The sequence below is a fragment of the Falco punctatus genome, assembly GCF_963210335.1.
Source record: "Falco punctatus genome assembly, chromosome: 2".
NCBI classification, from domain to species: Eukaryota; Metazoa; Chordata; class Aves; order Falconiformes; family Falconidae; genus Falco; species Falco punctatus.
Genome location: NC_137581.1, coordinates 80,838,649 through 80,866,559, shown reverse-complemented (window position 1 = coordinate 80,866,559; position 27,911 = coordinate 80,838,649). Strand labels below are relative to the sequence as shown.

Here is a 27,911-nt window from a genome sequence, read left to right as displayed (position 1 = left end):
AAGCATGGGATTCAGCTTAGAAAATGAAACCTTTTCACGAAGTACAGTAACTGCAACGAAGTGCCAGCTGTGTGCTTACCTCCAGCCTGTAAAGCCATTACTTCTCCAGTCATTGCCTAATGTTTCAGCTGCTCCAAGAACATAAAGATGTGGTAACTGTTTTATGCACTTCTGGGGCAGTGAAGAGCTCCAGGTGACAAAGGACAACATGTGTTGGGTGGATCATTTAATTAAGGAAGAGCAGGCTGCCTGCAGACAGGGAGTCAGTGCCCCACTCAGAGGAGCCAGCCCCACCACCACACCACGACACAACCTCCGTGTCAAGTACCACTTCAGACCTGTCCTCCTGGGGAATCTAAATCAAAAGCTCATGCCAAATGAATCTAATCAAATGCATATCATTATTCTCAGTGGACAACTTTAAGTACTCAGACAATTATGCAAAGCAATTTTTTAATTCAGAGCTGAATCATCTTGAGAGATACCTGCCTTCATCTGTCTGAGGGCAAAACCCCTTTTGATAAAAACCCTTTTGTCCTTTCCCTTCTGATAATATTGAAAAAGGTGAGCGTATCTGACAAGCCTTAGTGTCAGCAAACAAGCATGTTATGAAATCATGGATTGACTGAGCAAATTCTTCCTCACTCGTTTTAATGAGGAAGCAGCGCATGCAGTAGAAGCACATCTTACTCCTGCTACACTGTGATATGCACACAAAGCTGTCCCCCTTCTAATGTGTTACAGCTAGCCTAAAAAGCTTGACTAGAAATCAAAAAAGATTTTTTAATACAGAATTATTTAGCAAAGTTCTCCCACAATATAGTATTTCTAATTTTCCCAGGTGTATTATCCCTGGACTTTTTTATTCAGCATACTTTCAAGCCTTCCTCAAAATGACCAAAACCAAGTAAAGCAAAAGATATAAAAAACTTTTTTTATACAAAAAGCTTGGAGAACATTTTTTGCATCCTAGTTCTCTGCTGTACCTTTCTGTGTATAATGCACAGCCTTTTGGTTCTTGTGGGAAATGCCAGTACGCAAGCAGTATATAGTATAGTTGGCCCAGAATTTTTGGAGATTCTTACTGGAAAGAAGTCCCCTTATTGAGTATACATCATCAGGGAGCTGAAAGCTGGTTCTGTGCTTGCCATTTTTTGTATAAAATGAAAGAAAATTTGGCAGTGTGATTTGTATTTCCAATATAGCAGCAGCTGCTTGAATAACAGAGTTTCTAAGTGTATACACGATTTAATGATACAGAAGAGTCACTGCAACCACTTCCATTCCAGAGGCTTATATTACCCACCAGGACTGCTGAATATTTTCTTCCACATTAGTACAATTCAATGCAAGAAAAATTACTCTGTCAGGCTGTTTTTTTAATTATGGCTGTTGGAAAAAACCTTACCTATACAGAAGCTCTGTTAACACTGTGCAGTTCAGTATCTGACCACGTGCATGTTCATTACCCTGCCAGTGTCAGTGCCAATGCCCACGCCAATGCCAGCTCTGCAGTGTAAACCCTTGTGCATTCAGTTCTGTGGCACAGTAATTAAAAATCTGGGGTTCTAGGTAATGGTGGTATTTTTATGTCAGTCCTTCTACTGGTCCACACCTCTCCTGGCCATGTTAACAAAAAGATGGCAAGTGTGGGAATGGTACCAGAGCCACAGCACACAGTCCTCTCTCTCCCTCACTTTATTTTGCAGGGTCTCTTTGGAGTGACTCACAAACTCAGTTAGCCCTGTACAAATCTTAGCTTGCGCATTCTTTTGTACTTGCATTTTTATTAATCCTTGTTTTCCGTGTCTGCAGACACCACCAGGTTTCAAGAAACTGTGTGCCATCTGCCATTCTGCCTGATGCTGGGGACCACGTGTCGCTTGTAAATACCGCGCAGATCCCAAAACTCATCTCAGCCTGTCCCCTGATCTCATCCAGACCTGGGGCCTGAAAGAAACCTGTTGGAAGCGGCTGCTTCATGCAGTCTGTGGCCTTGGGCTGGCCTGGAATGTGTCCCCCCCCCCCGTGTTCTCTCTCCAGTACGCATCATTAACCTGAAGTTACAAATATCTTCGTACATGTTAGAAGCAGCATATTCACTTTCAAGCAACTTCCACTGCTGTATCTTTCTGTACTCCAAAGTGAGGATCTGAGAGCCCCTCTCCACCAGCCCGTCAGCAAGCCCTCACATCCCCGTGCCCTTCCCACCTCTCCCACGGGCTGGCATGTCCACCAGCGCTACCAGCTCCTGGCACTGCTGAGAAAGCCGCTCCTTTAGGTGTTTGTGGATAATCTTGTTTTAATGGGCAACAACAAACAGTTTCTTGCCTGTTTAAAGTACTCCTATCTCCTCCTAGCTTTACTATTGAAGAACAATGCATACCCTGTTATGTGTATGTACTTTAGCACCATATTAGGATCTGATCTCCTGGTAGACCAGGTCCTCTAACTTCCTTGGTTTGGAGCTTTTAAAATTTTTCTTACCTGACCTGAAACTTTATAGTGTTGTCTTCAGGATGAAAAAGCCAAACATACTTCTGCAATCTCCATTCAATGGTAAGACACCAACTATTTTAAACATATATACTTGCCAATTATACATAATGCTTCTAGGAGAAACACAGCCACTAGACAAGATTATCTCACATTTCCTGCATTCCCAGAATCTTTTTTGCTCTTGAGAACAGCCTCTTCCCAGAACCATGTTTCATAATGAATTAAATTAACACATAAACTGCAAAACAGGTTCCTCATCACTGCCCTTAGCTTGGTATACAATGAAAATCCTGTTAAACCATTTTGAACTCTTTCCTCAACAAATAAAATACGTGTATTTTAATTCTTCAAAGCTGGAAAAAGACAATAAGGTCACATTTTTATTTAGCTAAAACACAATCATGATAAGCTTCACCACAGTCACTATAAAAACATCCTTGCACCTTTTAAGAAAATGGTAAACATTCTTAATACAACAGTCATATCTGATAACACTGTCTACTGGCACACTTGAAATACAGATCTAACAAAGTCTTCCCTTGCTTGGACTAACAGTCCCCTCAGCACTAAGGGAACTGCTCAATTAACATTTGCAAGTACAGTGAAATCGTAGATACATAAGGACTGTGTAGCCAACACTACTAAAAAAGACCGCCTCTCAGATCAGGGGCTATCCAAAATTTATGAGATTTCTGAGGCATCTCAGTACTGAGTTCGTGGTCCAGAGCTCACTGAAGTAAAAAAGAACTTCTTGTTGACTCTGAATGGCCTTGACTCAGATCTAGACTGCAACTTTGCTTACTCACATTTCTTCCATGGTGCTGTAAAAAAAACCAACATTTTTCCTTCTGTCCTGCTTTCAGCTGGGATAGAGTTAATTTTCTTCCCAGTAGCTGGTACAGTGCTGTGTTTTGGGTTTGGTGTGAGAACAATGTTGGTAACACACTGATGGTTTAGTTGTTGCTCAGTAGTGCTTGCCCTAAGTCTGGGACTGTTCAGTGTCCCATGCTCTGCCTGTGAGCAGGTGCACAAGAAGCTGGGAAGAAGCAGAGCCAGGACAGCTGGCCTGAACTAGCCAAAGGGATATTCCATACCACAGAACATCATGCCCAGTATATAAACTGGGGGGAATTGGCCAGGAGGGGCTGATTGCTGCTGGGAAGCTGGCTGGGCATCGGTCAGTGGGTGGTGAGCGATTGTATTGTGCATCACCTGGGTTTTCTTGGGTTTTGTTCCTTTCTCTCTTTTTCCTTTCATTACTATTATTACTACTAATACTATTATTATTATATTTTCCTTTTTTTCAATTATTAAACTGTTCTTATCTCAATCCACAAGTTTTACCTTTTTCTGATAGTCCTCCCCATCCCGCTGAGGGGGGTAAGTGTGTGAGCAACTGCATGGTACTTTGCTGCCAACTGGGGTTAAACCACAACATCTTCCACAACCGTATTATTTTCTTTTTTTTTTTTTTTTTTTTGCTATAAGGCTGAGATTTGCTTTATGCTGTTATGTTAGCTACACATAAAGAGTGTATATGTTACTCTTTGTGATGATTTAATAGAGCACTGAGGTCTTGATTCTGTAAATAAATACCTTACTGGGGTAACCCCACTGAACCCTGTATGTACTCAGTTATAAGACTTACTTGCAGGGAGGATGGAAAACTCCAGCAGTACCCATCAGGTCTTTTACATAAAAATTAGCATATGAAAATATTTTTCTTTTTAATACTTTCAAACACTTACCTAAACAACGTTTACTTATAGCTAAGAATAGGTAAATGTTTCTCTTTCTGAAAAGACCTTACAGGGCTGTGAATCTGAGAAAGGAGCAGGATTTCTCAGTGCACGAGTTTAAAGCTTTATTTTGAGTCTTAGTGAATTAAAGGGAAAAAACCTACTGTAAACATACTTGAAAGGATTTTATCTTGTTTCTAAAGATGTATTCCAAAAGTTTTGCACATCTTAATAGAAATATGATAATAACCAGAAAAAGTAATCTCCTGAGAGCTGACAGGAAAACAGAGAATAAAGCCAGGGTAACCACTACAATCCCATCTGTGCATTATTCTCTTGTTCTGGGCAACCTCAATTCACATCCAGTCTGAGGACAGATGAGAGGCAGACACAGAACCAAAACCACCACGTGAAATTATAGTCACGCTACTATTTTCTGAGGTGATTGTTAGAGATAACCGCGTTCAGCACTTGAGGAAAGGCCACACAGACCACTCTCAAAGCAAGTACCGTAGCCAGCTGGGAGGAAACTGAGCATTGCTGGCACCTGCTAGATGTCAGCCCCAGACTAATCCAGCTTGCAGCCTTGGCCCTAGCGCAGGGTCACTCACTTCCTTGGCAAAATTGCTGAGGGACGAGTGCAGACAGTGAGCGCAGCCTCACCAGACCTCATTCTGCTGCACCCCATTGGCAGAGTAGTAACCCTGCCTGTCTCTGAATGCAGCTTCAAAGGCAGCCCAGCCAAAGAGCCAACTATGGATTCAACACCTGGACCTCATCCTACTGTACAAACCCAATGAAACACCACCAATTTCTACAGCACCCTCATAACAAGCTTTTAGACACTTTCTCAGTTTGCCACTGATCAGCAGAAAGTTAATCTTTTCTATGACTCAGACACAAAATGCTCAGGGCCATGATACTGGAGCGGCAGATATCCTTTCCTGCAGGACTCACTTTCTTTTCAACGACTTTCCAAATATTTTTTTCCCTTCCAGTGGGAACAAGAATGCCAGATGGTTATCTTCTGCTTGGGCAAGACCATACTGGACTGGTTCCACAGCAAACCACAGTTAGAGACATGAACCAAAGATAAGATTCTCAGTGAAAATTAAAACACACTGTTAGGAGGTAATGCAGGAACCAAGGTACCTAGGAGCCACAGGGATATAAGCAGTAAAAGCAATTTAATGAAGTTTATAGTTGGCTGGGAAAAAAAACAAACTTACTGGAACAGAGTCTTATTTAGAAATGTAGAGAGTAATGCCTTGATTAATCCCAAGGAGGTAGTAAAGTTACGACCACTTGTAATACATGTCAGATATATATCTTATACTGTGGTCTAAATAGCAGAGCTTTCAGAGACAGAAATATCCCAAATACTCTTCAATGATTTCTACAGCTGACAAAGTTAGCAATATTTCTGTTAAGAATGGATGCTGTCCGTCAGTCTTACAATGAATGATTTGGGCACTCGGACACTTTTGCAGATCCTTGCAAATAGTGGCTGTACTTATTTAGAAATGTGGAGTGTTCTGCACAACATTTTCCACTGTGTCACAGAGTAGCGACTACACCATTTTTGTCTGTTTTTTCACAGCCTCTTCTGCTTTTGTGGTTGTGTGGGTGGACAAGCATGGGCAGTATGTGCAAGTCACAGCAAGAAACCCATACGCGTGTGAGCGCGCGCAGAGGAAGTCACCATGCATGCATGCTTCACTGAGACCCTTCCAACTGTGATTCCAGGAAAACCTTGCATGGCTCCGGATGGAAAAGCAGGTGTTTGGGTGGTAAGATTAGTGTAATTAGGGAAAATGGACACTCTTGCTGTGTATCCTCTCACACTTTTTATTCTGGCAAATTAAAATCTGACTGGAAATCTTCATATGGCATGTAAAGAACAAAGTAAAAGATAAACATCTACTGAATTTTGAGCTGCCTCAGTGACCTGTATTGTGTTGCCAATGTATTCCTCTGGTTTTCATTCCCAGCACTTTCTTTTCTATCTTCCTATGTTCATGGATGGAAGTTCTCACAAAGGAAATGGTCAAAGGAATGATACAGCATTTTAACAAAATGTCATCTACCTGTTTTGTGGATCCATGCTGGCCTCATGCATGCATACATATATGCATTTCCCTTGCCATAGTCCTGGTATTCTGAAAGCAGAGCACAATGTAGATAGCATCTGCTGGACAGATATATGAGCCACATGCAGGAGAAATGGAATTCCTTCCCTCTCCTAAAATATAATCTATGCATAACCTGGTCTATTTGAGAACCAAAAATAAATAACACCTTAAAAAAAACCTCAAAACTTTCTCTAGAGCAGTCTTATGAGCTGTAAGGGCAATGCTCTTTTTGACCAAGCATGATATACCCTGAGTTGGGGTGAAAACCACTAGGGCAAGTTGCCTTGCAAACTTCTCTCAGGAATGCCTCAACCATCTGTTGTCTTCTCTCCTGGAGGCAAAATATGCTAAATTCTAGCGACAGACTTTAAAGAGACACAACAAGTCTTCAGGAAGATGTGCAACAGCACAAACCCCTAGCTATCCTACTTTTGGAAATGAAGTAGAACTGACTGAAATAAGGGAAATGACCTCTGCTGAGAGGAGATGTGTCAGTCCCTAAAACAATCACTCAGAGAATGCCCAAACATCACTTAGTAGCTTTTTTCTCCTAACAAAACTCCCAGGGTTTTGATAGGGAGGACAGATGAGGGGGACAGCTGCACATACATCAGCAGTCCTTTACCTTGCAGGCTGACTGCATGCCAAACACATATACATGTACAAATGTGCACATGGAGAATGAGGAATGCACATTTTTGCACCCCAGCTGAGGTATAGCAGGAGAACGCAGTATGCTAATCCTGTTTGTTGCAGAATGGCAGACTTAGATCCTGCTAATACAAACATACTTAAAGAAGAGAATAAAAGGGTTCACAACTCCTCAGACACGCTAGGGAGAAACAACTTTTAACAAGTGCTGTAAAGAACTAAGCCTCTAATCTCTTAAATATTCAGAATCTGATCTTAAATCATCTGGTGCAAGTTGTCTTTCAGCAACCCCAGACCTCAAAGACTGAATGACTGTACAGTGCTTTCAATAATGAAATAAATGCTTGTCTTTTCAAAGGCAGTATCTCCTTGTTTCCACTTAGAGCTAACATTAACTGTTACAAAATAACAGTTTAAAAACCCCCTTCCTGTACACCCAAGAACATTTCAAATGTATGTACCTAAGACCCTTTTAAAAAATTATCTGTTGGTCCAGACAGCAATTTATTTGCACGTATTTAATAATAAAACTGGGAACCACAAGTACAACCATAGCAGGATTTTCTTTCTGAGGCATAGTACAAATGTGAAGATGATGGAGGAAGGTGTGAACTCTAGCTCATCTTTCTTTTCTTCTCACAAGATCAGTTCCTACAAAGTTTAACTTGGAGCTTCATTTGGGTGTATTTATGCAAGTCATCTGGTCTTAAAAATCGGTTTGCCAGGGTTTTGGTATGTCTCCCTGCCTGCCTTTCTGTCCTTCTTTTTACATTTTCCACTTAACATTTTGGGACGATCCAGTCTGTTAAGGTAAATGCAATGAAGACAGCATTTTAAATGCCCTGCTAAGAAGAGGCAGAAGTGTTCATAGGCTTAAAATCCATCTAATATGTAGGTCCTCTGATGAAGCAGAGGTAAAGGACCTGATTCTGCACCTCTAGAGCCCATCAGTCTTTTTATGCATCGTACGAACTCTGAATTTGGTTTCTGTTACACCATTAGTTGCAAGGCTGTAAGTGAAGAACAGTAGGTCATGTCAATAATTCATCAAACTGAGGAAGTGCAAGAAATGTAATGAAGGGTCAGCGTTCGCAAGCAACAGAAACATACTTCAGAGCAATGCTGTGGCACAAAGGCTACCAAATGGTTGGCTAAGGGAGAGTGGAGAGGAGGTAGCCAGTCTAACAAGGCTCTTTACTTCAGCACAGAAATGAGAAGGGAAGCCCAAAACTGGAAGCAAATCCAGGCCACTGCCAAAGGACAGTGAAGAAGCTGTTTAAGAACGATGAGCTCTGGGAATGAACCACCCACTAACATAAAACACCATGTGGATCTGCTTCTCTTAGGGATTGTAGGTTAAACCTGGAGGTCTTTCTGGATTTGCTGGAGAGCTGAGAGCCCTTTAACTCTGGTGGCTTACAGGAGTCAAAATAGCAGGTTTAATGGTCCTTCTGGCCTCTGCAAAGTCACCATGTCAAATACAGATCCCTAAGAAGACAGGGGATGATTGAGGTACTTGTGAGTCCCCCAGGTGCTATTGCTTCTGCTGCTGCCTTTGAGATGAGAATGATAGCATTTGAAGGGAGCCTGGGTGGAGGTGGCAGGAAAGTATGTTAGCCTTGGGGGCCAGCCAGATTTCCTTATTATTCTGGTGCAGCGTATTCAGAAAGCAAATTCTAGGGGGTTTCTTTGGTCTTTGCAGCAAAGGGAGTGTGGTTATAACCACACGGCACCAGGAGCTGTGGTTATGTCAGGTCCCAGAAGTGCTGACGCCTGAGGAAGCTGAAGGGCTGGAGCCAGTTGGCAGAGCAAGGGGGACTGTAGCCAGCAGTCTCCTGAACAGGGTCCCCTCAGCTGTCACAAAGTCAGGGATCAACGTCTGCTTTACAGTGCTGGCTGTGCAGCATGAGCACCCAAACATTAGTTTGTCGGCTCTTTGCCTCTTAATACTGGCGAGCTTGTGCCTCATGTTTCTGCATTGCCCCAAACAGAAGAATTCCAGTCTTCTCTGGAATCAGGCTCTAGTACAGATCATGACCAGGTTCGGACAGAGCGCCCAGGCTCAGAGCTGCCCATACCTGGAAGCTGCCGTGGCAGCCCCCTGAGGGCTCACATTGGCTCTGAGAGCTTCTGGAGAGTGCAGCCCCCTGCCAGAAGTCCATGCCCTTGCTCCCTTGCCTGTCTCTGCTCATTGTGTGGTCTGGGTACCAGAGCAACTGCCCCCCTATGGTTTGAGCAAATGAGAGAGTTACGCTGGGGAAAGCTGATGTATGAACTTGTGGTGCACCAGCTGCTTGGCAAGAATTCCCTGGGAATGTGTTGTCATGTGGCAAAACCACTCTCCTTTTCACTGCTTTCTGGAGGATCTGAGGGAAGTAACATGGGAGTGGGCAGTGTCCACAGGGCAGTTGACAACCTGCCAGATCACATCCTGCTTTACCCCGGGAAAAATTACTTCTGTGTCATTAAAGACAACAACTCATCTTGAATATAATCAAATTAAGAGCAGAGTCTTCAAAATTTCTCCTTCAAAAATGAAAGTTAGGGTGAATTATCTCTGAGATTTGTCTAGACAAAGACCATGTTATTGCCTTGACCCATCATGGGAGCACTTACCAGCTCTTTGTGATGTGGATCTTATTTTCCAGATCTCTCTTTTTCACTCTTTCTTTCTCTCTCATTTTTCCCTACTAAACCTCCACTTCTAAGAAATACATCAGATGACCTCAAAGGAAAAAATAAAATTGAAATACATAAGCTGAAACAAAACTGAGAAATAAAAAGTCACTTTTCCCAATCTGAGATGCAATTGGTATAGCAGTGTTGCCTACAAGAGCTTACCTACGTTACATCATACCAACATCAGTGATGGGAAAAGGACAAACAGGCCACATTCCAATATTAGCTAGAGACAAGTGCAAGAAAAACAGGTGGGCAGGAGAGCTAGAATTAAAACATTACAAAATATTGCGTGTATGCAAACAGTGGTGCAAGAAAGCACTGGGGACAATAGGAAGATGCTGGAGAGCTGATCTTCAGCTGATGAGCCATGCAATATTGCTTCTTGTTTACTGTAGTGGGTTTGCATGACAAGGTTTTGGTAGCTGGGGGGCTACAGGTGTCGTTTCTGTGAGGAGGTGCCAGAAGCTTCCCCATGTCCAATGAAGCCAATGTCAGTCAGCCTCAAAACGGACTCACCACTGGCCAACGCCAAGCCCATCAGTGATGGTGGCAGTACCTCTGCAATAGCACGTTAAGGTGAAAAAAAATCCAAACTCTGCACCAGCAGAAGAGAGGAGTGAGACTATGTGAGAGCAACAGCAGACACCAAGGTCAGTGAAGAAGGAGGGGGAGGAGGTGCTGGCACCAGAGCACAGATTCACCAGCAGCCTGTGGTGAAGACCACAGTAAGGCAAGCTGTCCCCCTACAGCCCATGGAGGAACCCATGCTGGAGCAGGTGGATGCCCAAAGGAGGCTGTGACCCCTGGGAAGACCACGCTGGAGCAGGTTTGCTGACAGGACTTGTGACTCCACAGGGGACCCAGGCTGGAGCAGTCTGTTCCTGAAGGACTGCACTACACGGAAGGGACCCACACTGGTGCAGTTTGTGCAGAACTGCAGCCCATGGGAAGGACTCACACTGAAGAAGTTCACGGAGAACTATCTCCCATGGGAGGGACCCCACGGTGGAGCAGGGGAAGAGTGTGAGGAGGAAGGAGTGGCAGAAACGATGTGTGATGAACTGACTCTAACACCCATTCCCTGTCCCCCGAGCCACACAGGGGGAAGGGGTAGTGAAACCAGGAATTATGTTGAGCCAAGGAAGAAGCGATGGCAAGGAGAAGGTGTTTTCCTGATTTGAATAGTAATAAATTAAACTATTTTCCCCACGTCAAGTCTGTTTTGCCCATGATGGTAATTGCTGAGTGATCGCCCCATCCTTATCTCAGCCCATGAGCCTTTAGTTATATATTCTTTCCCTTGTCCAGCTGAAGAGGGGAGTGACAGAATGGTTTTGGTGGGCACCTGGCATTCAGCCAGGGTCAAACCACCACATTTACTTTCTGGGGCAAGCCCTGCCCTGGTGTGAATAGAAGACAGAGGGCTGCACAACCATGGCTGCATTTCATGGCATAACAGCACACGCAAAACCAGACACTGTTCACAGGCAGATCCCCACCTGCACTCACTGGAAGACTGGCAACTAATGACATGCTTCTAATTGTAACACTGTTCAGTGTGTTATAACAATTATGGAATCAGTCTTAACATCATGACCACTACACCTCCTAAAAGACTGGGGTTTTAGGGGAATTCAGCCAAACCACTCATCTGCCCTATAACCACATTTTCAAAAGCCTGTGTGCCACACTATGCTACATCTACACATTGTATTGTAAGTGCTATCGGAGGGAAATTTTTGAGTCACTTAAGGGCCAAACCAGCTTTTTACAATAAAATGGAACTACAGTTCTCATTAAGTGTGCTCCTAGTAGTAGTACCATTTTTTATCAAATAATTGAATAAACAACATAACACATACAGATTTCAGTTCCTGTTCCTCACTACTTGGCACCCGTATCACATCCTGTTGTGTTACATGGTTTCCTATTTGACTGTGCTATGAGGAGAAATAAAGCCTTTTCTAAATTTTCTCATTTCTAATTCTAAAGACAACATTAAAATGTTGTTTTAGGGATGCGATGGGTGTTGTTTTGGTCTGGACACTAATGTGTCCAAGAATACAGTTGTGTTTTTCTTCAAGGAATGTTTTCATGTCAGAGATTATTATCCAAAATTTCCTAGATTCTTTAGTTCAAGGCAATGGCTTATGGCAGACAGATGCGTGTTTGCTTTCTACTGCAGTATTAAGAATATTGTTTAATATACCTGTTGTTCTTAAAATAGTTTTCTAAATGGTCCATTTAGACTGTCAGTTTGGAGCACTATATCAATTTCCAAACCCATGCTTAATATGTTTCATCATCTCAAATCAGAGCTCATTCACTTTAACAATGTAACATTGACTTAATCAAAACCATAAGCAAGTTACTGTTAGATCTATGAAATGACAAACAGTAGTTTTTCTTTTAATCTGCTTCTTAAAATTCTTGATGTCTGGTGAGATATAAACCCAAAATTTTTAATTTGTAAAACAAATACCTGTACTACACTTTATATTATGTCCTTAGAGTAAATTTTTGTCTTGAGCCTTTACATAAATATATTCGGTTTTGAAAATATCTCTCCTGTTCGGCTGTTGCCAAGATGGCTTTTAAGCATTTTCTCTCAATATTTCATTAGCTTTCTTCCCAGATGATCGTGATGATCAGAAACAAAGAGAGATCTTAATTGTATGACATTGTATGAATCTAATCTTATTACAGTTTGGGAAAGCTGAGGTTTGAAATTAGTTTTGGTAGACCCTATATACCTTAATGATTTAGTTGTAACAAGAGATCAGTTGCTTTACGTATCATGAACTGTGTCTTCATGCTCTCTGTTGAGGGTTTACCAGTCACTGGGATCCAGGCTTAGCTGTGATGGATTTCTTTAACTGCTCAGAGGATTTCCAATGTGTGGTGTGTTACATGGGATAAGAAATGGCATGCTGAAGAAGTTGTCCTGGAAACCAACACCTTCCTTTCGGAGAAGGAAATCTTCAGCTGGATGGTCTCAGACAAACCTGCTCCTTCTCTTCCTTAGCTAAAGGCATCTGCACCTGACTTTATCCTAGTTTGTTCTTCAGCTGTGCCCACTCTCTTGTTGTTCTTATGGTTAATGTATTAAACCTGGGCATAAGAAAATAATCCTCCAGGAGGCATTTCACACCCCAAAACCTGTGAACTCCATTTCCACGACCGTTTCTTGGATGCATTATCTAGTGTCCTAGGCAAACAAGCATTTGCTGCTAATCATCAGGGCAAAGCATATCTGGCAGAAATATAGCTCAGTAAAGGAGCAGAAGGCAATTCAGACAGCAAAAGCACTCTTTTGCTTGGGGTCACTCACAACACAGGAGATCCATGCAGGACAATATGCACTAAGTAGATGAGGCTCAAGAGACATTTTCAGCAATTACATACTGTTCTAAATACTTCTTTTTTTCAACACACACACATACAGAGTGATCGGGTAAAAGTATTGCCAAGTTATTCCCTTGTTTTTCGTAAAACAACAGGAAATCAACTATCCCATTGTGCACGACTAATAAAGAACTGGGAATAGCAGGGATCCGTTCTAACAACATAAATAGATATAAATAAATAAATATAAATATGTATTTATAAATAATAATTTTTATAATATTATATATAAATATAAATAAGTATAAATAAAACAGTTGCCATTGCTGCCATGCACAGAGAGCATATCTGCCCCAAACTGGTATTTTCTAGTGCTGCAAGTGTCCTCTTTTGCATGGGGCGGCCTTGAAATTTGGATGTTAAAAGTGATCTTTTTGGCCAATGCCCCAAATGCCTAGTGTGACAACAAAACATGAGACAGAGCATAGCAAGTGAACAGGGAAGCTATTGTTTTCTCTTAGTTCATTCACTTCTGCCAATTGTATTTCTTGGCAGTTCTTTTCCATTGCATCAGGCCAAGCTCAACATCTCAAAGGATCTTCTCAGAATTATGAAACATTTTGTTTAGAATCACATCTCTTCCCTCATTTTATCACCAGTCTGTTCTCAGCAGTCAGCTTTGCTGTTTTACTCCAGACATCTCCACTAGTCAAGGAAACCATTTTCTTTCCTGCAAACTGTCCTCCCCTCCTCCTCTATTTCTGAGATACGGTGTCTCTCTTTCCATTTGCTACTTCTGCTAGCTTCTCTGTAGACAAAGTGTTGGAAAATTGTTCATGCCTCATACTTCTTTTGCTCTTTACCCATACATAAATTTGCCCAAGCGGCTAGAGCTGTTGTAGTTTTTCTCTTTACTTTTTTCTCAGTTGCAAGTTGTACTCTACTAGCTTTAGTGTCACACACTGAAATCCCCACAATGTACAAACCAGAGATTTGTAGAGAATATTCCATAAGGATTTGTCAAATGTGTCAAATGTCACAGCACAGTCATACATTTACTGATGGAAGAACAAGAGGACCACACAATCCTAATTCAAGTATGATTTTGTTCATCTGGCATCAGTACGCTCAATATGGACCACTCTCCTACAGCAGCAGTGATCTGCTGCTTGAAGTGTTACTTCTTAATATTTTCCAAGAAGAAAGGATTAAGATCCTTAGGGCAGCATTCAGTTCATTTCAAAAGGCTGTTCTTGATTTCTGTACTAATTTACATGATTTGGATTATGCCTTTTGCCTCCTTTTTCTAGTATCAGTTTACTTGTTCTGTGGCTCCTTTTAGTCTTTCTATTAATTTCTACTTCTTCTGCTATATCTTCTGTGCAGGTGACATACCAAAAGGTAAACAAATTGCTTTGTGGTTGTTTAGTTAGGTGTTAGTTTAGGTGTTTAGTGCACCAGCCAAACAAGACAGAGAAAATGTAAGCCCAGTAACGCACACTGGGTAGGCTATAGTACTTTCACTTGATTGTTCTACGTTGAAGACCGATGATCAGCATCTGCTTTTTTCCCTCCACTACAATCTCATTTGCAGGTATTTTCCACCCTTTTAATTACACTCTGACGTGTGATGCACCAGAATGCTTCTCTGCTTGCAACCCTTTTCCTGGCAATCATTTCATGTACTAGTAGTGCTTCAGTCATGGCAAGTTTGATTAGATTTTGGTAGAGAACCTGTGCACTGGGTTTTTTTTCCATTATTAGGAAATACATGCTCGCTAATTTTTACATAGTCTTCCACTATTTAAATTTTTATCATGATGATTTTAAAGCTTTCTGTCCCAGAATTCATTTGCTGAAGACATATATTCCATGGTACTGTAGACTTACGTTTCTATTGTACCTGAATTTAGCACTGGTTTCTCCCCTTGTAGTGAATGAATACTGTCCAACTAATGCCAGTGAGGCTATTGCTGTTAATGGCAGGGTACTACCTATCATTTCTTACTTAAGATGAAGACCAATTAGGCTTGAGGTCAGCTGTTGGTTTTCCAAATACTTCTTCTGGTCCTGTGAAAATAGCTGCAGATTTTTATTTTTCTGTATTCTGGGGTAAGCCCCCCCAACCTAGTGTTTGTAATATCACTTCAAGGTTTTTCTAGTTAAAGTTATTCTCCAGTTGCATGCAGTGCATGAGCTGGATCATTTTGCTCATCTAGACAATGTACCTGTTTAAGAAGTGGTATATGAAAGTTTGGGTAGTCCATATACTAGGTACTCCTTTTTAACGTGGTTTCTTTAACTGTGTCTCCATTATCTGCTGCAAATTTGCTACACTTTCATCATATATTTGTCTCTTAGGTTTGGATGTTATCTTATTGCCTCCTGGTTTGTCTTGGCATGTTTGTGGATGATGGGGAGAGGTTCAGTGCAGGCAACCAAGCGGTGATCATACCTCTCTTGGTTTTGTCACCACACTGCATCACTGCTACTAATGATGCAGGCATCTGCTTTTCAAACAAGTGACATGCTCTAGCCACCCTAAAATCTTTTCAGCATTCACAGTTATCATCTGCTACTAATTTTATGTGCACTTCTTTCATGGCTGTCCTACTACAAAAACAGTTCAAGTCCTCCACATCACATACAATCATGTCACCCGTTTTTCAGTTGTCCCCAGAGGTGTTCAATTTGCCTGAGATTCTCTTTTCTTCTATGTATGTAGAGAGGTATGTCTACATTTTATGTTTCACACAGTCTGGTCAGTCTCTACATTCTCAATAATTGCCTTAATGAGCTTGCCACTGAAGATGTGTGTTTTGCAGATGTACCTGTTCCCTTTGCCTGATACCCATTTGAAAACAATCAGCTCCCTAAATTTCTAGTATGTAGATCACTTCTCTGTCTCACAGCCTGGAACAACTAGAATATTGTTTTCCTCCTCTTTTCTCCCCAATTTTTCCCAATGTTTCTGGTGTCAAAGTCCATAGGTAACATATTTACCACCCACAAGCCATAGGAGTTAGTTTCTTCTTCTGACAGGCTTAAATGCCATAATTTACTTGTGTCAAGTGGTGTGGATGCACATAAGACAGCACAAATTAACTCTCAGGAACAAGGATATTTTTTTTACAAATACTCCCCTTTAAAAGCTCAGCTGTCTCTGCCTTTATCTCACACTGAGACACACACACACGCACACAGGACAAGGGACCAAACGCATCATCTTTGAGCCATTTCTATGTCTCAAACAGAGAGTGCAGCAACTACATAAGATTGCGTCCATGTACTACAACTGGAATAGGTTTTGCATCCTCACACATGGGGATTTTCTCTGTCATAAACATTGTAATTTTTAGAAGCTCGATCAGACAGCTTTGCATGAGATTTTCCTTTTGACTATCCTAAACTGTAGCTTTTTTGACAAAATAAAACAAATGCATATTTTTGCATTACTAAAACGACGTGTGGGGAAATGAAGACAACTGCTGATAAAAAATCACAGTATTCTCTGAGAAAATTGAAGTCTTATCACGATTTTTAGAGCCATGTGGAAGCAGCAGTAGTAACTTTGAACCACATCTTCGTAGCAGCTTTGACATATAATTTTGACCTTGGCCCTTCTTTGAGGTAGAGGTTGTACCAGATAACCTTCAAAGCTGCTTTCCTGCTTGAATTTTTCTATAGCCTTATGGTAGTAGGGGTGAGGAGCCACATCTTTGATGAAAACTTTTCACATAGGCTTTTCAAACATCCTTGCCTGTTATCATTCATTTTACCTTTGATATGATACTTGTATGGAGGAGATCACATAACTGAGGTCTGTATTCTGACCCTAAGATAAATACCCTGACTTACAGGTATTTCTGACCCTAAGCTAAATACCCTACTATAGTAATTTACACATTAATGAATCTATATCTAAAAGAATAAAAATATATTGCTATTCCATGTAAACAGAAGAAGCCACATCAGCTGCAATGATCCTCCACTCCAGCTGCTACTGCTTTTTTTGGCTGTGTGGAAAAAAATAGGGGAGCACTCCCCAAGGAACAGCTAATGGCAGTGATTTCATAGTGAGAACCTGCTTTTATTAATTGCAGGGCTGTTCAGCGTGTGCCAAACAAATGGAGTCACTGTCAGAAGAATATCTTTATATTTCAAGCCCTCTGAGGAATTCTGCAGGCAGAGGCAACTTAGGACCTGTCTAAGGCTGGGCCTTAATGAAACACCATTTGGAAAGAACACAGAAGACAAGGTTGCCTTATAGATTAAAAACTCATCAGAGATTTCAGGTAATGCAGATTCAAAAGCCTGGTGCAGGCAGAGAAGAGGTTTGCACCTGAGCTTTCCAAATCCCAGAATCTCCTGGCTATGGAGACACATTTGCCTCTCTTGCTTATCCTGAAATTCCTTTCCACCCTAACAGGTACATGTGTAGTAATAGGCTGTTCTTAGTCATTACATATGAAAAAAAAAACCATTGTGAAGAATATCAGAAGGGTACATTCAAACTATGCATTTTAGAATGAACAAGTTTATCTAGAACTGTAAAAATTCACCTATAAAGTTATGCCACAAGCATTTAAAGTCAGTAAGCTTTCAGCTACAAAGAAATGATTCCATGTGCATCCCTATTCACCAAATGTCTGTTACTAAAACAGCACCTGAAATAGCGAACGAGTAGTCCCCAAACTAGGATATTCCATCAGGAAGTATTTCAGTGAAAGATGTGACTCGGCTGCTGCCAACATGTTCTGATTCAACTGTAATTCCACAGGAATGTTTATCTTCCTTGAAGTTTAGTGTAAATTTAAGTCTGCCCTCCCAAACTGCTGATTTGCAGCCATGTATCAGCAATACACAGAGAGGCTGAAGTAACATTGGTTTTAAGACTCCAAAACGAGAGCCCGCTGCCTGGCAGTGGAAACACCATCGGGACTTGCAGGTCTTGCACAACCCTGGAGTTTCTTATTCATCATGGACAAATTGGCACTCCCAGGGTGACTCAGAACTAAGACCAAATAAAACATTAACGTATCAATCGTTTTTTAACGACTGTCACTGCAGCGTGGCAGTGACGGCTTTGTGGTGCTCTCTGTGCTGGCAATGTTCATGCTGGCAAAGGAATCCCAGCTGGATTGAGGTGCCTGACAGTGAACAAACCAAACACAGCCACTGACGGGGAAGCAGTAATAAAGCTGCCGGTGAGCACGAACCACAGCTTTCAAGTAGCCAGCTACTGCTACAACACCCCTCACCAACGCAGCTCTGTCAGAACCTTTGTCTCCTACGTCTTCAGGTGTGGTCGTGCACAGCTGAATCACATTTAGGATTTTTTTACATTTAGGGTTTTTTACTATATTATGCAATTGCAAACCCAATGTCTTTTTGCAACACGCCTCCAGAAGCAGAGCCCCCGGTTTCCTGGCTGGCTTTGCACAGACCCCTGCCCATCCGCGCAGACACCAAGCAGGGCCTCGCAGGGCCAACAAGGTGCTGCTGCCCCCGGCACCGCCGCAAAAGCCGGTGCCCCGCACTGACTCCCCAGGTCCCCCCCAGCAGCGCCCAGAGCCTGCGGTGAGGGGCGCCCCGCCTGAGCGGCGCCGGCAGCCTCCCGGCGGGGGCACGGCTTGGGGGGGGGGGGGAGGGAGCGCTGCCGGCTGCCCCCGGCGGGGCTGTGGGAAGGGTCAGCGGGGATGGGCGGGTTCTGGGACCCCCCGCACCGCCGGGCCGCGCCAGGGCTCTCTCGGAGCATAGCGCCGGGGCGCGGGGCCGAAGCGGGGCTGGGGCCGGGTGGCGGGGCGCCCCGTCTGCACGGTGCCCGGTGGCGGGGCTGGCCGCGCACGGAAGGCGGAAATCCCCGGCGGGCGGCGTGGGAGGGAAAAGGGGAACGGCCTGAACCGGGCGGCTGTCAGATCGGCTCAGCTCGGCACTGCACGGCTCGGCTCGGCACAGCTCGGCACGGCATAGCGCGGCACGGCACAGCACTGCACGGCTCGGTTCGGCTCGGCCCGGCAGCCACCCCCTCCCCCGCCGCTGCGATGGAGCCGCGAGGGTGAGTGGGGGCCGCTGGCTCGGGGCTGCGTGGCGCGCCACTGCCCCCCACCCCTTAGCAAACCCCTTGTGTCATTGCAACGCAGCGGGCAGTTGTTCTGGCGGGGGCGGGCTTCCTACATGGAGACGGGGACGAGGGGCCGCACGGGGTCCCCTCCCGCACCCGGGACAGCGGTGGAGGTGGCCGGCGGCAGCTCCCGGGGGCGCCCGTACCGCGGGGGGCTCGGCCGGGGAGCGACCCGGCGCGGCCGCTCAGCGCCGGCGGGGCCCCGCCTGCCTTGCTCCGCCAGCGAAGGCTGCGGGCAATTAGCTGGTGTTTTCAGGAGCCTTTTTGCCCAAAGATGCGAGAAGGCAAGCAGGCCCACCCCGTTTATTGCCCGGGTTAGTGCTGCCTTGCAGTAGGCGTTAAAAAAGCTTCACGGATAACTTGTCTAGGGCACCTGCAGGTGCAAGAGCAGCGATGTCTCTGCAAGGTCAGGGGATAAAACAAATCTTAACAGTGGAGAAAAAGCCCCGAAGTTGTTATTGCAAGCGTCAGGATGTCTTTTCTCTGGCTAGTTTGCTCCAGAACAGCAGCATCCCTTGATTCTAAATAAATACTGCATGAAAAAGTTGAGGTGCTGGTACAAACAGTAATCTCACCAAATAAGAATGTATGAAAGAAGAAATGTAACTTTCTCCGGTTTCACAGGGCATTTTAGAAAATATATAGAATGGGAAGGTTGGGAAAGAATTGAAAAAGAAAAAAAAATCATTTTTTATTAAAAACTAAAAGGGACAGAGGGAGAACTAATAAACTAAGGCAGCTACACCTGCACTTAGTGGCGCTCACTGCTAGCATGATAGGCACAGGGGCTGAGTGCAGACTTGGGGCAAAAGGGGTTTCTCTGCAGGCAAAAGCGTTTCTCCCTTTTTTCAACAGGAGCTTGGCATTAAAGCTGTTCCAGGGGGACATGGTGCATTGGCAGTGCCCCCACATTACCACAGCTGCAACCTCCTCTAAGTAAGAGGATGATTATCTCTAGATCTGTCCAACCTTGACTGTGACATCATTTATTAAAATAAGAAATCAAGACCTGCTTTGTGTGCATACTTTAGAGAATCAGTTCTGGCTGACTGTCTAAATATTTGTTGGCAACAGCGAATGCCTGCCATAGGGAAATTCCCTAAAACGTCCCATAAAGATCAGTTGATTGAAGTTCTCCATTTAATTCAAATTACTTGCTATAGCCATAGTATCTAACTTGGGTGGGAAGCAATCAAACCCACAGCCACAGGATTAAGAAAGATTAAGAACTACATGAAGGTGAGCTTGTCAAGACAGACCTCTACAAGCTTGGCACAAAAGCAATGGCCCCTGCACAGTATAAAAAAAAAACCAACAGAAAGGCAAGACAATGTGCAAAAGCCAACAAAAGTCACTGCCAGTGAGAGAGCAGAGCCGAGCCACTTCCCTGGAGTGTTCGGGTACACTTACTTTAGAAAATCTGCAGTCAGCCCTGAAGTAAGTTTTCGAGCAGAAATGTTCTGAGCTTCCACTTAAACTTTTGAAACCTCATCTATGAAACCATTTCAAAGGACACAGAAAAGGAAAATAAAGTGTTTTCTTCATGTAAAAGTAATACAGTTCAGACTGACTCTTCCCTAAACTTTCTCAATCTTGTTCTCTGGAGATGGGGCTTCAAGTGGAGGTAGATTTTGTGTCAGGAATGTCCTCTGCTTTCTCTATGGGAAGCCAAATGTATTTGGGAAGATCGTAATTTTCTTGGGGGCAGGTGGGAGACCCAAGTTCTGCCCAGACAGCTGTTGGGAGTAAAGCTGGGCAGAAGTGATGCTGTGCCTGGGAAGTGGTGGACGAGTCCTGATGCTCAGCTGGACAAAAGGGCAGGAACTGTGGGGAAAGGGCAGGAGGCCTGGAAGAGAGAGGGGATGTTTTAAAGTACAGCTGATGGGAAAAGCAAGGTGAGAAATGGCTGCTGGGGGAGTGAGCTTAGGTTGGGGCTTGGAGGGAGGAGGGTCAGGCAGGGCAGAGCTGGTTTGGAGGGAAGGCGGCAAACAGTCTAGGTGGGAGACCTTGGAGCTTGCTCCTGGGTGGACATGGGCTGCTGTGGGCAGGTCTCCCCATTGTCTCAGCCCTTGGCTCAGTGTTGGACCTGGCTGATGGTTGAGAACAACTGGGGAAGGGCACCAGAGTACTGTGGCCTCAGTCTTGCTTGCAAAAGTGAGCTGGGGCCACTGGGGATGCTTGTGCCCCTCTGTCCAGCCTTATTGCACCTGCAGCAATATCAAAGTGGGCAACTGCAGCCGCACAGCTCTCATTCCAAAACTTTCCCAGCATCTTCCTTTCCTTTCCCTTCCCACAGCGGCTTGAAGGAAGGAGAGCACAATGTATAGCTAGGTGTGGTGGTGAAAGGCTATTTTAAAGTAACTCTTAGGAAAGTGCTGCACATTTATCTTTTGTAAAGTGCTATGGGATGAGAGGTAAATTGCCTGGACTTTATAAATAGGTTAAACTAGCTTTTCCTATAGCATCCAGCAGGTGTAACTTCTTTGAGAAACTCCTGCATAAATATGCCCCTCTGGAGTAACCCAACATGCGGAATTCTTTCCAGCAAAACCTTTGTACAGCTCCCTGCTATCAGCACATTTCCTGTTTACACATTTTTACCAAGTGCACAAACTGGTGGTCAGCGTGGTCAGCTGCTTGGTGTCTCCTAACCAGATAAAACCGTAACCACTGAGTTTCAGCAAAACGGTAGGATGCAGGACTTTTGACCTGGATTTAGACCTGTGCAGCCACTCCCCTTCCCAGTGATCCAAGTAGCTCTCAGGGCCTATATATCCAGTAAGTCTATACGGTTTGTTTTTCACAAGAAAGACAGGCACAACACCAGCTTCATGCCCTCTGCTCCGATTCCAGTATTAGTGCATCTCACTGCTATTCGTGGCCTTGGCCACCCACCCACAGAGTTATGTCATTTGAGCAGAAGTTTTGCAGCTGTCAAAAATGCAAATACTGAATAGGACATTACATAGTAGTAGCACCTAATTTACCTACTTCTGCTACCACACTAAATCAATCAATATTAGGTTTATTGCTTATTTAAACAACAGAGACACTAAAGTCAAACATGTAACACTCTTGTTTGCTTTTTGTTCTAGCTACGGATTTCTGTTACTGCTCCTCCATATCCTGAGACCTGGTAAGTTCAGAACGCTTCATCTGAAAATGAGCTGCACTCTTTTTAATATTTTTGACTAAATACACAAAGTAGTTGTAATATATACAATATAAACATCTATGTGTTTTCAGCAAGACACTTAAGAATTCCTCAGTGTGAAATCTTTCTCTGACATGCATCAAGGAAGGAAGTATCTACCAGTTTCCGTACGGAGAATAGCAAGGGAACTTACAGATGTTCTTGCTCAGATTGCTCTGCTTGCTTCACAGACATCCCTGCATATTTATGCCTGCCAACAAAAGGCCTTAGAAGTGTGGTAATAAGGGCTGTTGATAAGCAGATCTAACATGCCTGGATAAAGTCCATACTCATATTAGAACTAGAATTATACATCACGGTATCGAGTACCCAGCATTAGCAAGTCTTTTACTACAGTTCAAAAAACGCCTTTCAAAACAAAGGTAAAGTTAAATGATATTGCTAGGTGATAGTTAAGCATTTTTAGAGTTCTCTCTTGTTCTTGCTCAATCACGGAGAAGGACCTCAACAAAGTCACCAAGGAAACTTCCTGGCCCCAAAATCAGGACAAACCGTACAGATAAAGCCTTAATAGATGCCGGCTGGCCTGTTCCTCAAGAATACCAGTGATGGAGGTGCCCCTGTCTTCCCAGGGCATCAATTTCCCTGCTGCTACAAGAGCTTTCCCAAAATCTAGGCTGCATCACCCTTGTTGTGGTTCAAGCCCTTTACTTCTTGTCTCACCCAGCAGAGGATAAGTGTCTGGAGAGCATATTGCCTTCCTCCTTGCAAGTACTTCATTTGCTTCAGTGGTGTTTTTAAGCCAGGGTGCGCAACTCAGACATGTAGATAAACTATTTCTCATTCCAGCACACCAACACAAAGACATGTCCCCCTTGGACATTGGAGCCTCCCTCCCACCTCACCATGCACTGTTCCCAGATTTCCAAACACTCACTCCTGTCATCTTTTTTTCCCTAATTCACCCACCCGCATAATCCCTTCCCCCAGCTGTAATCAATCCCATCCAACCCCATGCCTGACGCCCTCTCACCCCCCAGCCCAACATTTACAATGTGCACACTGCTTTGGTCTCAGTAACCAGTTGCACCAGAGAGGTTTCAGCTGCTGGGGTGGAGGAGAGGTGGTCAGCCTCCCTGCAGATGAGGATGCCAGTCAGAGCTGCCCTGGCCCTTTCAGACTTGCTGACCTGCGCTTTCTACATCCCTTTGCAGCCTGCTCATGCCTTCTATCTTGCTCGCCAGGAGGCCAGGCTGCTGTTCTCATGTCTGGAGACCAGGAAAAGTGCCCTGAAAGCCAGACACTGTACTGGCCTACCTAAAGTGGCTGTGAGAAGTTGTAAATGTTATGTATGTATTTTGTATGTAAATTAATGGAGGTACCTGGGCACGCTGGTTTTCCAGCTAGGTATATTTGTTGAGAGGGTGACACCAATGGTGGCAGTAAAATGTGATTGCTATGACATGCCCACTTTGAGAACCACTATTTACTCCCCTTTCAAATTTGGGGGAATCTCACAATAATGGTAGCACTCTTTTTCTTATCGGTGTTTCCACTTCTTGTGATTTACCTGGTGTTATCTGGCATTTTTCCAAATAAAAATAAAAGTGATTATTAAAGCATTAGGACTTGAATATGTGCCTACAGTCAGTCCCAGTCAGTGGGCAAAGTCAAACATGCAGGTATCCCTGGGTCTGGGAATGCTTTGACCAGTTGGCCCTTGGAAAAAGAAATAAGCAGAAGGCTTTATAGTGAAAAAGATCCCTTTGGAAAATAAACAGACAACAGACATGGAGGGAATTAGCCACTGGCAAGTCAGGAGGTAGGCATGCCTATGAAGTGAGCGTGCTTACCTGCGTCTTATGAATACTAATACTGGAGTCCACATGAGGTAGAATGTACTTGAAAATAACGACATTTTCCCCACGTAACCTCCCTTTTTTCTCTATTTTAATCTTGTAGTTATTGCACTGGAGGAGACGATCATAGTCAGTAAACTTGGAGACAATGCTACACTGAGTTGCATTTATCGAGGAAGAGAACTGCACTTAAAAAATCTACGGGTATATTGGCAAATAGCTGATGATCAAGAAGAGTGTTCAGTTGTTCATGCACTGATCTCTGGTCAAGACAATGAAAGTGAACAGTGTATTCACTTTAAAAACAGGACTCAGTTATTCTGGGATGGATTGGAAAATGGCGATTTTTCTCTGCTACTACTAAATGTCAGCCAGAGTGATGAACGTACATACAAATGTGTAGTACTGCAGAAAACTGAATATACCAGAGTGATTCACCAGGCGAAAGTGGTTCTCACTTTGGCAGGTAAGAACTTGTATCACTTGCACATATTTGCCCACATTCTCATTCCAGCTTTCCAAGTCCGTCCATTTCAATATTAGATATAAGCATACCCTTACCTTTAGAACATATTTCAGCCCTATTCTGAAATGAAGTCTGCTTAATTTAAGTGTTACAGACAGGGAATCTAAAACTGGAAGAATACCTGTAGCAGCTGTTTATCCAGCGTGGGGTGTTTTTTTCATCTTGGTTTTCCTTAGTATAAGGGCTTTTGCACATGACTGGGTGACAGCAGCTTAAGAATTTGCTTTCTTCCTTCGGGTTTGTCTACAGCTTTCTGCCCTTCCAGTAATTTTCTCAGTTCTCTGGCTTATATACCAAACCTGCAGGTGTTTCCCTCTCAGGTCATAAGGGTCATGTGAAACCCAGAACTTCTGCTTCAGAACCTACACCAAAATTTGGTCTTTTCAATACATTTCAACATATCAATGACTACTTCTTTTTCTCTTGCTGTCCAGCTAGTTATAGCCAACCAATACTCAGCGGACCGATAAGAAACAGTGACAGCACTGGAGAGGAGGTGACTTTCAGCTGCAAGTCTGGCAATGGATACCCAGAGCCCAATGTATATTGGATAAATAAAACAGATAACAGCCACCTGCTTCCATCAGAGCTAAAGATCATACCCCATGCCGATGGCACTTACAGTGTTTTTAGCACGCTGAAGGTTAAAGCCACTTCTAACATGCAAATAGAGTGCTCCATAGAAAATAAAATACTGCGGGAAAATCTGTCAGCCAACTGTAAGTCCCTTCATGCTACTTCATGTTTTCTAGATAGCAGAAATATCAAGCAGTGCGTCTCTGTGGATACGCGCTAACGAGGGGTACTCATTAATTCAAAATTAGTTTGAAAAAATACTGAGAAGAACTCAGGTTTTGTTTCAAGCTAGTTATGCTTAGCCATGGACTTTATGTTTACTCCTCCCACATTGAACACCCCATCAAGTGTGTTATGACAATGGCCCTGAGAAGCTTTTGCAGCCAAGACAGTGACTGGGCTTTACCCTTTGGTTCCTCAGGAACATGATGACTTGGGGAGTCAGGTTATTTTTCAGAGAGCACAGCAAATCCATGATTCCTGAATCCCTAGCCAACTACTTTACAGCACTCATGCTTGCTTTTTACTCTGCCTAGTTTCAAAGCTCTGTTTTCAGTCTCCAAACTGAGTTTAATACAGTGTGCTATTTAAAGTAGACCTGTAGCAAATGGCTAACATTAGCCCAAATAGAACAAATCACCTAACAGCAGAAGTATAATACGTTATTTATTGCTGATGAGTGATCAATAGTAAAAACAAGTATTTAGCTACTCAACTGTTCACAAAAACGGAGAGATGTTAAAAAAAAAAAAAAAGCTATAAAGAAAGTTATACCTATGGTACCAACAGTGGATTTCGTTATTTCAAAAAAAGCTGTGTAGAGAAGCTATCTGGAGTGGCAGAGCTGACCTGGAGGAGACTGTTCGATTTCATTGCTCTTCCTGGTCCTGCCTTCTGCCACACCTTTCTCTTGTAGGTTTCTGCACCCTGGTACAAGGAGGTTTGAATGTTTGCGTAACTAGCTGGATAGCCACAGTTTACCTGAACATGCCAAGGACTCACACTCTGGACTTAATGGCAGTGATCCCACAAACATAGCCAAAGGATGTAAACTGCTTCCAGGAACAAAAACTGTGTGCACAATCAAAAGTTGCACAGTAAAGCGTTTATATGATAGCATACCCTTGCTGCCATCCCAAATTAAAGGAAAACTAAGTAACTTCGTCATTGGTTTCCTAATGGCTTTTCTGTCTTATTGTATTCTGGGGGAAAAAAAGACCTTCATCTTACTATTTTTTGTTGGTTTCTAAAAGCCTACCACACTTGAAATAGAGATGTGATTTGAAAGCTTCAGTTTGCAGCAATCGGTGGAAATTCATCAGTAACTCCAGGGATTTCACCTGGAAACAGGTTTTCACCCAGTTTTCTGAATACTATCAGATTTACATTATAGATACTGTATAGATTTATTTTCAACTTCGTCTAGATACAAGCTCAAACGTAGAGTCTCGCAAGGCTGTGAAAGAGGGATATGTGCAGTATGATGACAGGGAGGAGTAAGCTGGCATTGTATTATTAGACAGTGTAAGCTGGAGATGTGCCTGACTCAGAAGAAATACCACCAGCGTCACAGTGATATGAGTAGTGCAAGTATTTAGCCCTTCAGAATGTTCTTTGTGCATGTAAAATACGGTCAAATATTTGCCTGGCATGAAATGTGAAAATTTACACTTTACTACGCCCTTTTTCTATTTCATTCTAGACACACAGCAGATGCAAAGCAATGGCTCTAGCACAGAAAGTCACAAAAAACTGGAAAAAAATGGACGAGGCGCTCAAGCAGCTTGCATCATTTCCATCATCATTGGAATAGGTCTTCTAGTTGGTTTAACCTGCTGGCTGTGGAGACAGAGGTCCTTTAAGCTACTGTCCTACACAGGTAATGAGGTCTTTCATTTGCATGACCAAACCTAGTGCGTTGCTACAAGGTATGAGTAAGCTGCCTGCACAAAACAGCAGGAAATCGTGCTGTTATCAAAAACCTGGGGTGCCCTGGAGAGGACATGTAGTGCCCCAGAACATGTTATTCTTTATGGTTTTCTGCTATTGTGTCTGAGCCTCACAGAAGTTAACTGCTGGATGCAGGAGTAACTCTGACTTTGTACCTGTTCAGGCCATAGTTTCTCAGCTGCAATCCCTGCAGGCTGTTTCTGGACAGATGCAGGCGATGCTCTTCCATGGAACAGGACTGGAGTCAGTACCTTGCTCTGCTTAGCACAATCCAAAGCAGAAATCAGAGAATAAATCAATCCTGAGAACGTTATAGTCACTGGCCAGATAACTAAGGGATCAACATCCCTGGCATCAAGCAGCTTTCTATGAGTTAGAAATAAAACATGTCTCACTGTCACTCCATGTTATACATGTGTATCCTTGTACTGCTGTATTTGACCACGTGCAGAACTTTTCAGTGCTTGGCATGACAGTAGAAAAGGCGGCTCTAAAAGACATCCTGTGAACCAGACTGAATGTGGTGATACATCTGAGTACCGACTGTAAGCCACTTTGCAGGTGCACAAGAGCTAACATATATGGAAAGGCAGCGGGGGCAACCACACTTTTCACGCTCTCAGTCCATGCCCTCTTCGTCATATCTAGCCAGCCCAGGTGCATCAGAACATATC

General features: G+C 43.4%; 1 protein-coding gene and 1 long non-coding RNA gene across 7 annotated transcripts in view; one reads left to right on the top strand and one right to left on the bottom strand.

Annotated features, from left to right (window-relative positions):
• LOC308059509 overlaps positions 1 to 2,340 on the bottom strand; it is a 146,544-nt gene extending 144,204 nt beyond the window's left edge. The window contains exon 1 of the long non-coding RNA XR_013926276.1: positions 80 to 2,340. This is a non-coding gene — a long non-coding RNA (uncharacterized lncRNA). The remainder of the gene's footprint in view (positions 1 to 79) is intronic.
• A 16,499-nt stretch (positions 2,341 to 18,839) lies between these two features.
• Positions 18,840 to 27,911, top strand: part of ICOSLG (inducible T cell costimulator ligand) — a 58,144-nt gene continuing 49,072 nt past the window's right edge. For 5 of the 6 annotated variants that reach the window (XM_080376947.1, XM_080376946.1, XM_080376948.1 and 2 more), the window contains exons 1-5: positions 18,840 to 19,106; positions 22,268 to 22,308; positions 24,289 to 24,651; positions 25,146 to 25,430; positions 26,990 to 27,166. In XM_080376947.1, the coding sequence (XP_080233073.1) occupies positions 19,093 to 19,106; positions 22,268 to 22,308; positions 24,289 to 24,651; positions 25,146 to 25,430; positions 26,990 to 27,166 (880 nt within the window). In that variant the 5' untranslated portion in view covers positions 18,840 to 19,092. The remainder of the gene's footprint in view (positions 19,107 to 22,267; positions 22,309 to 24,288; positions 24,652 to 25,145; positions 25,431 to 26,989; positions 27,167 to 27,911) is intronic. The other variant, XM_080376951.1, reaches the window with a different exon arrangement.